Consider the following 14,211-nt stretch of genomic DNA (forward strand, 5'->3'; position numbering starts at 1 on the left):
CAACAAGAAGTTGTTTGGTGTGACAGGAGATAGTGTAAGTGTGTGTGTGTGTGTGTGTGTGTGTGTGTGTGCGTGCATGTGTGCATGCGTGTGAGTGCGTGTGCGTGCGTGAATGAATTGTTCTAACACATGAATGAAGGCATTTGCTTGGGAGAGCATGCAAATTCTAGTATTGCACGCTACAAAAAATTGTAAAAATAAAGTTTATGATTAACTCACTTCATACATAATGTTTTCAGAAATGCTGGTCCTTTACAAAGACACTGTCACTCATTGGTAATTTGTCACTACTTGGCCCAGTATCTCAGAAACAAATTCTGCACATGTAAGGAGGTGTCTCCCAGTTAGCAGGTTAAACATAAGCCTCTGTTTCATCTCAGCCTGCTCCATCACTGTGTCTAGAAAGAGAAGAAGTCCAGAGATTGTAGAACGGTCAGCAGAAGGGATGAAGAAGGAGAGGGAGACCGCAGAAAGGCCATTGGAGGAGAGGGGTCAGTGGGGGAGTAAGGTGGAGTATCTCCTGGCAGTGGCAGGCAACATAGTGGGGCTGGGAAACGTGTGGAGGTTCCCATACCTCTGCTACAAGAACGGCGGCGGTGAGTGGGATGAGTGTATGAATGTGAGTACGAGTGCATGAGTTTGAGCGTGAGTGTAAGTGTGAGTATGAGTGAGAGTGAGAGTGAGAGTGAGAGTGAGAGTGAGAGTGAGAGTGAGACTGAGACTGAGACTGAGACTGAGACTGAGACTGAGACTGAGAGTGAGAGTGAGAGTGAGAGTGTGAGTGTGAGTGTGAGTGTGAGTGTGAGTGTGAGTGTGAGTGTGAGTGAGCATGTGAGTGATCAGGTACATTTCAATGAGCATGTAAAAGTGTGTCAATGAATTTTAATGAGCATAAGTAAGGATGTTTGTGAGAGTTATGAACTTCTGATTCACGTACATGTTAAAAGTACAGACATGCTCCAAATGTATATTGCTTTATATAGTTATTGATTCTGAGTGGTGTAATGTTTACTGCTCATTATGTCAGTTTGTGTACATGTTGCATACTGTTGGAGTGCATTATGGGAAACTCCCAATCAGACTCACACTCAATCTCTAGTTTTGTTCAAATACCAGTTGTGAGACTAGTGATTGAATATTTATCTGAAATGTTACCTTTGATTGCGGGTGTGTCTGCAGGAGCGTTCCTTATACCATATTTGGTCTTTGTGGTGACCTGTGGGATACCCCTGTTCCTCCTGGAGACTGCCATGGGGCAGTACACCCGGGAGGGGGGCATCACTTGCTGGAGGAAGCTGTGCCCATTGGCTGAGGGTGAGAGGCCAGAAACCTCTGTGGGCAAATGGGGAGAACTGAGATCACTTTGGCTTTACCAACAATAGAGTAACAGCAATGGAGTGTCAGTCACATATACAATAGCTAGAAAACCACAGACCATTTACTTGGTTCATAAATCAATACTTCTTTAGAGGTTCTGCTTTTGATATTGAATCAAATGTTATCACTCAATGCCCAAAGACGAGCATCAGCATCAGAAGTTTGCTATTTCAACCTTTGCCCAATAGACATGGTAGATGGCGAATTGTAAGTCATGTCAACTATAAGAAGAGGCTAGCTAGGAAACTGTGCCACTTACTGTAGTGGAGAAACTGCTGAACTTAAAGTAAAAAGAAAAAAAAGAAAAAAGCTTTACAAACGTTTCACAAATCATCATGGTTAACTTTCACCTTTCTAGTAGCCATGGTTGCTTGCTAGATATTATGGTACATTGTGGGACATTTTTAGTGCCCTAAAATGTATGCCCATTTTTATTTAAGAATTCTGACACTAGACCAAGTTGGCTTATGGCCAAAATAGTACACTACAGTCTTGCTGTAAAAAAAACAGATCAAGCTAGGTTTTGAAACAGCTGGTAGCTGGTATTTCAAGCTGGCCATAGCTTGATTTTACACCAGGGAGCATATCGAAAATAGGGAGCCATTTTGGAAAAGAAACCACACCAGGCATGTTCATAACTATTAATTGCACAAAGCAGCTTTCAAACCAATGATTGGTATTGCCAAACTGTGTGTGTGTGTCTGTGTGTATGTTTATGGGTGTATGTGTGTGTGTTCGTGTCTCAGGGATTGGCTATGCTGGTCAGCTGATCCTGATTTACACGTGCATGTGTTATATCATCATCCTGGCCTGGGCCCTCTTCTACCTGTACTTCTCCTTCAGCTCTGAGCTGCCCTGGGCCAGCTGCTCCAACACCTGGAACTCAGGTAAAGTATGAAATGTGGTATAACTCCTGCAGAACACACTGACCACAGGCAAAAAGTCCTTCTCTGAGCGACACTAGGCTGGCTATAATAACACCTCAAATACAGGCAACATGTTCTCCACCTACAATCCATGGTTGATAAAGGTACAAAGCATGTGCGTACGAAAGACCCACATTCCTTCCGAGTGACAGAAAAAAAAAAAAAAGGACGGTAAATTCAGATCAGTGAAACATGAGAAATATATTATTGTAATTACAATGCATGCCTGTTATAGCCCAAAACCGCTCGCATTATAATTACTGTGAGTTGGAATGGCTGAACATAAAAATAATAATAATAATTTTAAAAAAATTTTAATTAAATAAAGTATGCAAATGAGAGAATTTACATATTTTGTTGGAATTTATCTTGACAAGTCCAAACCTCATCATAATTGAAGTATGTACCTCTGAAATTATCTGGAAGACGAAAGATGCATTTTCGGTGGAACATAACCTTAAAATGGCCTGTAGATTCACTGCAAAGAGCAATGAGTCTGTTTTGATGATTTAAGAAAGGTTACTCTCTCTGCTTCAGATCACTGTGTGGACTTCTCTAATCAAAACCTCACCGCAAACTGGACCCAACAGCCCAACAGCTCATCTTCTGCAGCCACCGAGTTTTGGGAGTAAGTCTGCAGGCTGACTTCAGTAGGGCTGCACCTCTTTCACACGATTAAAGGTTATAGAACTGGGAAACCAGAGATTGTGGGTTCAAATCTAAGCCCAAATTGCTTCTGTAAATATTCAGTTGTGTAAATGTCTGTAAATTGTATAAATTACTCTGGATAATACATTACATTACATTATTGGCATTTGGCAGTTGCTCTTATCCAGAGCAACGTACAGTTGATTAGACTAAGCAGGAGACAATCCCCCCAGGAGCAATGCAGGGTTAAGGGCCTTGCTCAAGAGCCCAACAGCTGTGCAGATCTTATTGTGGCTACACCAGGATTAGAACCACCAACCTTACGTATCCCAGTCATTTACCTTAACCACTATGCCCCATAAGAGTGTCACTAAGAAAATAAATTAGGTGATGTGTAAGGGTATAGTTTGCAAGTATATGTGGGGCTGGAGCATATTGGCCTAGTTTCACCTTTTCACATTTATGCTTGTGTAATGTTCCTTTGTCTGTTAGTTTATTTTGTTATTCTTGTAATTTATTATTTTTCATTAATCTTACCTGGTCCTCTGCTTATTCGTTCATAGTTCATATGCTCTGTGTTTTCGACATCTCTCTTGCCTTGCCCTTTTGTACTATTGCCTTTCTGCTTTTCTGGATTTTTTACTTTGGACAGTTTACTCACGATTCTTTCTGCAACTCGATTTGGCACTGTTAATCGGATTACCTGTCTTAGACACTTGGACTGTTATAAACAACAATTTCTGAATATCCCCTGGTCTGCGTTTGGGTCCTCTGAACAGTACATAACAGCTTGTGCAATAATATTTTCTGAAGCATAAGAGATAGATACATTAGATCTGTAACTAGAGAAAATGTTCATTATTTGTGGACATGGGGTGTGCAGAGAATCATGGTTCCTACAATGGGATAAATGTAAATATTTTTTATGTAAATTAACATGTTAAACTATATCTTTCTCTCTGCTCCCTTCCCTTTCTTTCCCTAATTTTCTTGCTCGCTCTTTCCCTTTCTTCCCCCCGTCCCAGGAGACGTGTGCTGCTGATCTCGGGGGGCATTGAGGAGGTGGGCAGTGTGAGGTGGGAGCTGCTCCTGTGCCTCATCACTATGTGGGTCATCTGCTACTTCTGCATCTGGAAGGGAGTGAAGTCTACAGGCAAGGTCTGTCCCCAATTTACTGACAGAGAAAAGTAAAGAATTTCTTTAAACAGGTTCCCTCTCAGAAGATTGAGACCAACTAAGTAAAAGGCTCAACACATAGTGACGGGTGCAGAACTTCAATTTAACAGAATCAACGGAATCAAACATGCAGTATAAATCGGACTGACATTTTATATTTATTTTTTCATACTTTTATTTATTTATATTTCTCCACAGAAATAACAATCAGTTTCCTTTTCTCTTTCTTTCTCGCCAGGTGGTTTATTTTACAGCTACATTCCCATACCTGATGCTTTTGGTGTTGTTGATACGAGGGCTAACTCTACCTGGAGCTCTGCAGGGGGTGGAGTTCTACCTGTACCCTGACCCCTCCCGCCTGGCAGACCCACAGGTAAGTACTCCATAACGCCAGCTGCACCTTTTCACCTTGTCACAGCAAAATGTCTCTTTCTTAATTTCACCCAGCCAGGGACAAAATTAATTGAAGCAAAACCCAATGTGTTCAAGGTTTGTGATGTCACTGCAGGTGTGGATGGACGCAGGAGCTCAGATCTTCTTCTCCTACAGTGTTGTAGTGGGTTCTCTGACTGTCCTGGGTAGCTACAACACCTATAACAACAATTGCTACAAGTAAGTGTAACCCTGTTGAAATGTATTCGTAAGAATATAAAGGAATAAATAAGTTCATAGTTTAATGAATAGCAAAGGTTAAAAATTTTAAGATTCATTGACCAGCAATGAAGTTATGATTTTGCTCATTGAGAACAATGAATATTGTGTAATGTTCATGGTTTACTGAATACAGCATTTAAAAGGTTAATTATTTGTTGTGTTAAAAATATGTGAAAATGCTTTAAATATGCCTGTAAGAATAAGGAAGAAAGAAGTACATACATGTTTTGTGGATTTGTTTTATTTCTGGAACTTTTGTGAATGAGCCAATCATATTCGAGGTCAGAGGACAAGGAAGTGAGTGGAATGGAAAAACGTGAACACGAACTGTTAAGTTAATGTCAACACTATTTTTAGTGAAAGTGTTCGACCAGGACTCTTACAGAAACATTAATGGTGATAGTTCTGTCAGTTTTGAGCGAACTGCTCAGCACAAGAAGACAGAAAGAAGTTGAGTTTAGCTGCTGACTTAGTGGCTAGTCCTTTTGTATGGACCCCGACGGAGCCGGATAGCGTTGCCGAATGGTGGACTTTGCCGAGATCGTCAACTGCGTGAGTCTTCTCTTCAGCCCTGTGAATATTCTCTTCATCCACGTGCTTCTTCTCGTCATCTCTCCTCCGACTCCTGCCGCCTTGGAACCTGCGCGTGTGAGGCTACATTCCATTGAATAAAGGTACCCTTCTTTTGTTTTTGCCTGCGTGGTGAAGCAGCCAGTTTGTTTTAGGCTACAACGTACACGAGCTACATTCAGGCCTGAATCATTTGAACTGGGTATTATATATTTCAAGCTAGGTTATTTTATTGCCGGCTATTTTATTTATTTGGGCCCATGTTTTGCTGTTCATTTTAATGCATTTGATGTGACATTTGATATTTGAAAAGAAAGAGTTAAACACAGTTCTACTTTCTAAGTAAATATTTTATACTTTTTTATAAAACAGTTGTGGTTAATGACTACTCTTGATATTTTAAGTTAATTAAGACAAGTAGTAGTTCTGTTTAAGCTAATAAGAGTGTTTAAAGGGTAAAAGTGTTTATTTAGAAGGAAAGTAATTCCAAAGACATTTTAGTTAATGGTGACATGTAAGAAGTCATGCTTAAACACTGATTTAAAGGGAAAAGAGTTGTCATACACACATTAGGTTAATACTAATACGTTAATAAGTGAAACCCCAAGCTATATATATTTTAAAGAACACAGGTTAGCCACCTCTCACATTAGTCAAACACACTACAAAAGGACAAGCTTACCCACAGTACAGATGTGCAGGAAAACGGGCCGGTTCTTAACTATAAATATGCAGCTCTGTCCAGTGTAATACTCTGATACCAACACATATCCTGTCAGGTTCTATTATCTATTTGCGTCTACGTTCTTGGCGTTTTCATTCTTTGTTACCCTCTGTGCTCACCGTAGTCAGTTAATTCATTCACTGTCATTTGTTTCACCTGGATTGTTTTGCACACCTGATTGTTATTACCTCTCGTTACCTTTACATTTACATTTAAACCCCCGGTTGTCTCGCTCGTTGCCAGATTGTCATGTGCTATAGCCATACTCCAGCGGTTTTCTGTCTGATCTCCTGTGCGTCCTGCTTTGTTTTCGACTTTGGTTTTTGGATTTCCTTCGTATTGTGATTTGACCCGCTGTGTTCGTATTCCCTCTGGTTTTTTGGATTTTGATATTGGATTATGTTTCTGTTTGGACTGTCTGTTTGTTTTCAACCCTTTGCCTTTGACCTCAACCACTCTCTGGTTTACCCTTGTTGCCTGGAAACCGAATCTTTGCCTGGACTCACTTACAAACTGCCTAATCTCTGCCATTGCTGTTTGCTGAACTGCCTGTCTGAACTGCTCTGAAGTTAATAAAGTCTTTAACATTCACTTCTGTTGTCTCGCGCTTGGGTTAAATGTTCTGGTGCCTGACATATCCTGTATGACACATGGCAGTGAACACTTAATTTCTTTCACCGTTGAACAAAATAAATGCAAAAATGAGAGCTGGTCAGAGAATGTTTAGCCTCCTGGTGGTGTTTCTACAGGGACAGTTTATGGCTGTGTCTGCTGAACAGTGGGACCAGCCTGGTGGCAGGATTTGCGGTCTTCTCTGTGCTGGGGTTCATGGCACATGAGCAGGGTGTCTCCATCGCAGAAGTGGCAGAATCAGGTACTTTGTGCAGTATGTCAAATGTATTTTTTAGACTTCTTTTTTTAGACTTCTACTGCTGTGACCTATCCACTTTACTGTCACCTTCCTGTTAGCTTTTACCAATGCTTGCCTTCTCCCATTAATCTGGTGTTTCTGTCTCACTGGATCTTTTTTTTTTTTTTTTGCTTTAGCACCATTCTTTGCAAACTCGAGAGACTTATGTGCAAAATCCTGAGAATTGTGTCATGTCATATGTCATGTTTTATGTCATAAATGTGTTTCAGACACAAGTCACATTGTTGACCAATATGTTTTGGCACTGTTATTGAATTCTTATGTCGGATTTGGCATTGATCACGTATTGCGATTAACTCTTCACATGTCCAGCTGTATTAACGGACAGTATGTAAAAAGGTCATCTGTGGAGGGTGCTCTGCATAACAGCATCTGCTTAATGCAGAACTGTGTGACTGTATTGTGAGGGAATATGACCTGGGTAAGAATGGTAGGTTCATTTATTATTCTCCCATTCCTTCTGACTCCTTCACTTTCCTCCTGTGTTCTTTGTTCTACCTTGCTCCCTGCTCCCAGGACCTGGTCTGGCATTCATTGCGTACCCCCAAGCAGTAGCAATGATGCCCCTACCTCAGCTGTGGGCTGCTTGCTTCTTCATTATGATCATCCTGTTGGGCCTGGACACTCAGGTAATCAGTTTCCTGGCTGCTGGTCCCCATTCCTGGCTGCTGAGTCTGTGATACTGTGATAATGTCTGTGGCCGTGTTTACTTCTAGATCCTTCCAGTTTGGTTCTTGCTCAACATGAAGGGGAGCTGTAATGAGCTTGCAAGGCATCATGCTGGGTTACCAGAGAGAACAGCTAGATTACTTGGCAAAACTTGACTAACTGGAGAGCATTTCATAATTAATAAAGATGTATTTGTGGATAGTTTCACACAAGCAGGAAAACGGTAAACATTAGTGTGGGTCAATTATCTTTCTTTTGTTTTTTCAATTCTTTCTCTGGTGAATCTTGTGCTGTCCGTCTGCTGTTCAGTTTGTGGGGATGGAAGTGGTGATAACGTCGGTGATGGACCTGTTTCCCAAAGTACTACGGAGGGCTGGGCGCAGAGAGATCTTCATCCTGCTCTTCTGCCTCACCTGCTTTGTCTTTGATGTTATGATGGTCACACAGGTGAGAAGATAGCTGGGGAGAGATAGAAATACATTTCAGTGTACACTATCAATTTTCCCATAAGGCACTAATTTCTACCAATTTTAAATCCTGACTTGATTGAAGTTGTTCAGATTAACTACCTTGTTCAGCACGACAGGCCATATGAAAAAGTTCAAACTTGCATCAGTCTGATCATTACAACAATCTCAGGTCTCATACAAAGCACAGATCTCCTCTGTCTCACCAAAGCACATAGAGAGAGGCTGAAAAAAAAAGGCCAGAGAAAGCTGTTCCACCTCCAATGACTGCAGTGGAATGAAAAAAATAGTGCAGTGCTATACTTTGACCATTAGGGGACAGTGTGGTGGCATTGCTAAACAGAGTAGAATAAGTGGTGGTCAGTTGAGCTAAATGCTATGAAATGGTCAATACAATCTAGTTAAAAAAGAGTAACTGGAGCATTGCTGTCATTGTTACATGGTCTATATTTCTAGCAAATACGTAATTATAAGCTGAGATACAATCAGAGGTTGTTTAATGATCCCATTTCCACTAGCACTGAGGCTACATGACTTTCATTCTACGTGCTAAGAAATTCTCATTATGTTTCTGACGCCTGTGAATTTTCTCCCATTCAAAATAAAAACATCTGACGGAGCTGATTTTATGAAACTGCCATTGGCCCCCATTCATTCTGCTCGGCTTAACCCAGTTTTCGTACTCATAGTCATCCTCTGAAGGTGAAACCTGATATTCATGTTGGCAGCAAATCTCTGTACTCTATCTCTGGTCTCACCCTGACTTGTTTCCCTATAATATCTGTTCTTGTCCTTTCCCTTCTGTTCACCAGGGGGGGATGTATGTGTTCCAGCTCCTGGACTACTATGCCTGTAATGGGGCCTGTATGTTCTTCCTGTGTGTGTTCAAGGTTCTGGCCATGGGCTGGCTGTTTGGTGAGTACAGGACTTTGCTGAATGGATTTAGGAAGATAGCTGGCTGTATTACTGCACAAACAGTGCAGTGTATCTTTCAACAAACTGTCCCTTTCCAATGCAACACTGGAAATGGAAAAGAAAAAAATGGCACCCAGTGGAAATGGGTTATGGACAAGAATCGAAACAAAGTACTCACAATGTACAGAAAAGGCAAATGGCATTATGTATAAAAAAATAATAAATAAAAATGTAGAAAATGTATGAAATGAAACATCAAGACAGAGCATAACATGGTCTACTTTCCTTTCGTTCATCGCCAAAGACAGGAGAAACTGTTTTAAGGTGGAAGAAATACACATACAGGGAATGGTAGATTATCTCTGAATTGAACCCAGCTTCAAAGTTATTGACTGTCGAGGAATAATTCAGTTCCGAATAATTCAGACACAGACTTCAATCTTGGTTCGAGCTTGATAACAAGATCATGGAGAGAAGTACAAGCATTTGTAGTTCTCTGAAACTCTTATGGTTTTGCCCATTTGTATACCTCAGACGAAGTCATTAAATGCAATTCTGAGCCAAGTCTCAAGTCTCTGAGATAGAGTCTGTGTCAAGTCGCAGCCTTGAGAAATTCATCATGATTCAGATGCTAGTTGAAGATATAGAAACCCGAAGTGTAGATGACATTTTGTATATGGCAGCACGTGTGACAACTGAAGTATTATCAGTATTATCAGGGGCACACACAAAAGAACTACCATGTCTGAGCCAAAATTTTGGCAAAGCCATTCTCAACATGGCTTGGGGAAAGCTTTGCCAAATCCTCAGGGGCCTCATTTATAAAATTGCGTAGGATTCACGTCAAAAGGTTGCGTAAGCATGAAACCCAGGACATGCGTACGCACAAAAATATTCTGATTTATAAAACAGTGCATACGCACGTCCCACGCCAGTTTTCCTTTATAAATCACAATCAACTCTAAATGTGGCGCACCTTTGCCAGCTTCATGTCCCGCCCACAGTTGCCTATAAATAGACAGTGAAACACCCCTAATGAATATGCATTTCTCGAAGACGACAATGGCAAACGCTGAAAAGAAGCCCAAGAAAAGGGATTTCAGCCATTTGATTGCCTCTGAAAAGCTACAGGTGTGGGAATTATCCTGATTGATTGTAAATGACGAACAGTTCTGCACAACGAATGTGATGATGACGATGATAATAATAATAATAATAATAATAATACACGTTATTTGTCTAGCACCATTGAAAACACAGTTACAAAATTAAGAGATAAAACAAACAAAAATCCATAACAATAAACACATTATAAAACATAATATATGAATATGATAACAATATATGAAACTATGCACTCGTATCTGCCCGACTGACGCATTGTAAACGGCATCAGTGCAGCGTAATTTGTCCGACTTCACCATATTATTTATGAGAATGCATTTAATAACATGAAGTATTGTTTAACAATTCGTCTACATATTTGAGGGATTATTTTACAACAACATCTGTTTATATTTATCATCCTAAATCATGTTTTTTGGGCACTCCAGGGAGCATCAATCAAACAGCTGTTTGTTTATTCGTTGTAAGAGAGGCTTTTATCCGTTTTTGCAGATTAACTCTTCATATATGATACGTGAGAGGTAATATTTCGATTTATTTTACACAGTGGTATCTGTTGTGTATCATTTTTGACTTCTCTCGTCGCCAAATGTTGTGTTGCACTTAGGAAGGGAGAGAACTCGTATAGTGAGATTCAACAATACAACACTTCAATAAGTATAACAGGGACGAAGCACGTCCTTACAGCAGCCATACTCAGCCACAACTCCCGGCAAATCTTTCTACCTTTTTACATCCTGTTTCACTTCCTGTTTTCCTGGTCTTACGTCAGGAGCATTAAAGGCACAGGACACAACAGTATCAATTTCACACCATTTCTTGCGTTTCATCCCATTGCCATCGGAATCGCAGTTTCTCATTTCTCCAGTTAATGTGCGTACGCAGGGGTCAGAGTTTCCGTGGAGGACCGTACATTTTCCCGTCAAGTTCGTTTTTTATAAATGCCAAAGTTTGCTTAGAAAGTTCTGTTGTGCATATGCAACGTTTATAAATGAGGCCCCAGGTCTGGGTTCAGGTTCGACAGCTTTTAATGCCAAGGTCTATTGCAAACAATCTAAAGTACATACAGTTCTTATTTGTATATTTGACACTGGAATAACAATCAATGTCCCCTCAACTACTACATAACGTCACCCAACAGGATATTCAAAAGTACTCACTGTCCTGCCCGCATATCGAGCTTAAAGTTTATACTCAAAGGTTTTTAAAATAGTGCCACCCTTTGCTCATGCAAATGCAGTTGCTTCTGTGATCAATGTTGACTGATCAAATTTATGAAATTCAAAATGTGCACATCAAGGCACATAGACAGAGCCTACTTTAAAAAAATAAAGACCCAGATAAAAACTTGTTAGCATGTAAGGGCGACCAATAAGGAAGAGATTGAATGTCAAATGCACAAGGACGGCCTTATAATTGGAACTTTGCTTCAGGAAAAAAAAAAAAAAAACTGGTTTAAGGGAAAAAGATAAACAAACAGAGAATGGTAGAGTCTCTCTGAATTGAACCAAGCTTCAAAATTACTGACTGTCGAGGAATAATTAATTTCAGAATAATTTAGGCCTACGCAGACTTCAATCTTGGTCCAGCTTTATTACATGGTCATCGTGAGAAGTACAAGCATTTGTACTTCTCTGAAACTGTTACCCCCAGTTCACATAATTTTCCAAATTCCTTTTTTGCCATTCATATTTTTAAAAAGTTTGGTTTTTTTTAGCAACGGAACAATTACTGACTTGATTAAACGGTATCTAGTTGAATGCCAATACAATACTGCAAATGAATGATCTTGAATACCAAGAACACTCAAAACCCCTTCAAAAGGGCAAACTTTAAGCCAGAGAGCCAGCAATTCCATAACGCACTGCTCCACTGTGCTTACATTACATGTCATTTGGCTGACGCTTTTATCGAAAGCGACTTACAGTTGATTAGACTAAGAAGAAGACAAGGGCCCAAGGGCTGTGCGGATCTTATTGTGGCTACACCGGGGATCGCACCACCAACCTTGTGGGTCCCAGTCAGCTTATAAAACAAAGCAAGGGTTTCCCCCCCCAGTGGAATCTCCCGTTATGCATGACATAACACTACACTCACCGTCATTCCCATGTGCCCTGGAGCAGGGGCGGAGCGCATGATGGATGTGATCGAGGACATGACCGGGGAACGGCCCAGCCTCATCTTTAAGCTCTGCTGGCTCTACTTCACCCCACTGGTGACCCTGGTGAGTTTGACTCACCCCCACTATGGGATGTCCAGAGACAGAGCATCTGCCTGACTCGCGTATTACAGGACAACCTCATCATTGCACAACTCAAGCATGTTGCATTTCAGATTTATTAAACTGCAAACTTCAGCAAAATGAATACAATTGAATGAGAATTGCAGCACAAACAAGATGTTTTGTGCACAGGAAAGCTAAAATATTCACATGTGAAAAGAAAATGCCATATGTAAACTGGGCATTTGTAAACAAATTATAAATGGTAGGTTACATTTTCCTGGTCTCATTTTAAAAGTTGGATTATTGTTATAGTTTGTACATGTAGGCTAATCCATTAAATCGTCCAGTCTGCAAGTGAGGATAAGACTGGAAATTTGAATTCCTGTGAAGTCTGGAGAGGCTAAGGCTGCTGAGTTGTACAATTGAAGGGGCCCCATGCTGAGTCTGAATGCACAGCATGTCAAACTTTGAAGTGGGTGGGATACGACAGCAGATGATCAGTAAATCAAGTCTCGGAAATAATAAACTGGTCACTGAGTGTTTTTGACTGCATAACTGTGACCCAGTTTCAACAACTGAACTCAAATTCATGCTATTTCTACTTCTATGACACAATGGCAGCATGGTGTCTGTAACATTTATTAAACCTTCCACTCTTCCTCCTCTCCCATAGGGATCCTTTATCTTCTCTCTGGTGAAGTACCAGCCCCTGACCTTTAACCGCTGGTATGTGTATCCAGACTGGGCGTACATGCTGGGCTGGCTGCTGGCCCTCTCCTCTGTCGTACTGGTGCCGGGGTGGAGTCTGGTCAAGCTCTCCATCAGCACTGGCACTCTCAGACAGGTGAGGCCTGGATCCCGTGTCTCCACAGCTGTGCTGAAAGATAGCCTTGTTTTCACTGTCCCACCCCCTTACCCAGGGCCAACAGTGTTTTACCGAATTGCACACACACACACACACACACACACTCAAAACATCAGTAGATATGCAATGAGCCAAATTCAAGGCAGGTGGATGTGGATAGAGCTGTCTGTCCTGTACAATATGTAGTGAAAAATAGTCTCCACTCTTACTCCTACATAGGCAGCACACTATGAGTCTTATCTACTTGAGAGCTTATGCTAGAAAAGAAAAACTAATCTTTTAAAGTAAAACCTATTCACTCATGTATTTTATATTAAATATATGATGAGTATGCTATGTCATCATTTTGGTTTGGTGCTGAATGGACCTAAAAGCAGATCCAAACAATGGAGTTGCTCTTTTCTCTTTTTTTAAAAGATGTTTTTTTTTATAAAACTTGATTTTAAATATTTTACAGATCATTGGCATTGTTTTGTACATTGTAAATACATTACATATTTATATTGTGTAAAACACTTGCTTATCAAGATCCCTACCATTATTATTTTTCTGTTGACAGAGATGGTCTGATCTGTGTCACCCTGGTGATGACCTCCCCCTGACCCGGAAGCAAATGGCTGAGCGAGAACATGCAATTACTGCCACAGAGATGGAAGAGTTAATGACCAACTAATTCATATTTTGCAGATTTGTGAAGTATTTTTTAACGGGCTACATCCTGGTAACACACCTGATTTTGCTTCCCAACTCTCTGTTATGTACGGCTCTGAGAACCCAAACGCAGACCACAGGATAATCCAAAATCGTTGTTTATTAGTCTGAAATCGTAGCCAGGAGATCCAATACAATGGCAAAAACGAAAGGCAAATGAATAGTCGAAAAAAAGGCTAAAGTACAGAAGGGCGAAGGCAAAAATCGAAATCAGAAAACAAAGCAGAAT

General features: G+C 40.6%; 1 protein-coding gene across 1 annotated transcript; it reads left to right on the forward strand.

Annotated features, from left to right (window-relative positions):
• Nucleotides 1–439: 439 nt before the first annotated feature.
• Nucleotides 440–13,960, forward strand: LOC133108711 (sodium- and chloride-dependent GABA transporter 2-like). Its single transcript, XM_061218395.1, has 14 exons — nucleotides 440–596; nucleotides 1,180–1,314; nucleotides 2,124–2,264; nucleotides 2,841–2,931; nucleotides 3,977–4,109; nucleotides 4,366–4,500; nucleotides 4,636–4,739; nucleotides 6,825–6,949; nucleotides 7,523–7,635; nucleotides 7,985–8,122; nucleotides 8,955–9,057; nucleotides 12,306–12,406; nucleotides 13,080–13,250; nucleotides 13,831–13,960. The coding sequence occupies exons 1-14, from the start codon at nucleotides 446–448 to the stop codon at nucleotides 13,942–13,944; spliced, it is 1,755 nt and encodes a 584-aa protein (XP_061074379.1). The 5' UTR covers nucleotides 440–445; the 3' UTR covers nucleotides 13,945–13,960.
• Nucleotides 13,961–14,211: the final 251 nt, after the last annotated feature.

The sequence above is a fragment of the Conger conger genome, chromosome 13 (genome assembly GCF_963514075.1).
Source record: "Conger conger chromosome 13, fConCon1.1, whole genome shotgun sequence".
Lineage (NCBI taxonomy): Eukaryota > Metazoa > Chordata > Actinopteri > Anguilliformes > Congridae > Conger > Conger conger.

Excerpts from the sequence above, each read along its gene's own strand:
- LOC133108711 (XM_061218395.1), top strand. The coding sequence starts at position 446 with ATGAAGAAGGAGAGGGAGACCGCAGAAAGGCCATTGGAGGAGAGGGGT. Across the intron at positions 2,932-3,976 it reads GCAGCCACCGAGTTTTGGGA|GAGACGTGTGCTGCTGATCT; the intron begins GTAAGTCTGCAG and ends CCCCCGTCCCAG. Across the intron at positions 8,123-8,954 it reads ATGTTATGATGGTCACACAG|GGGGGGATGTATGTGTTCCA; the intron begins GTGAGAAGATAG and ends TCTGTTCACCAG.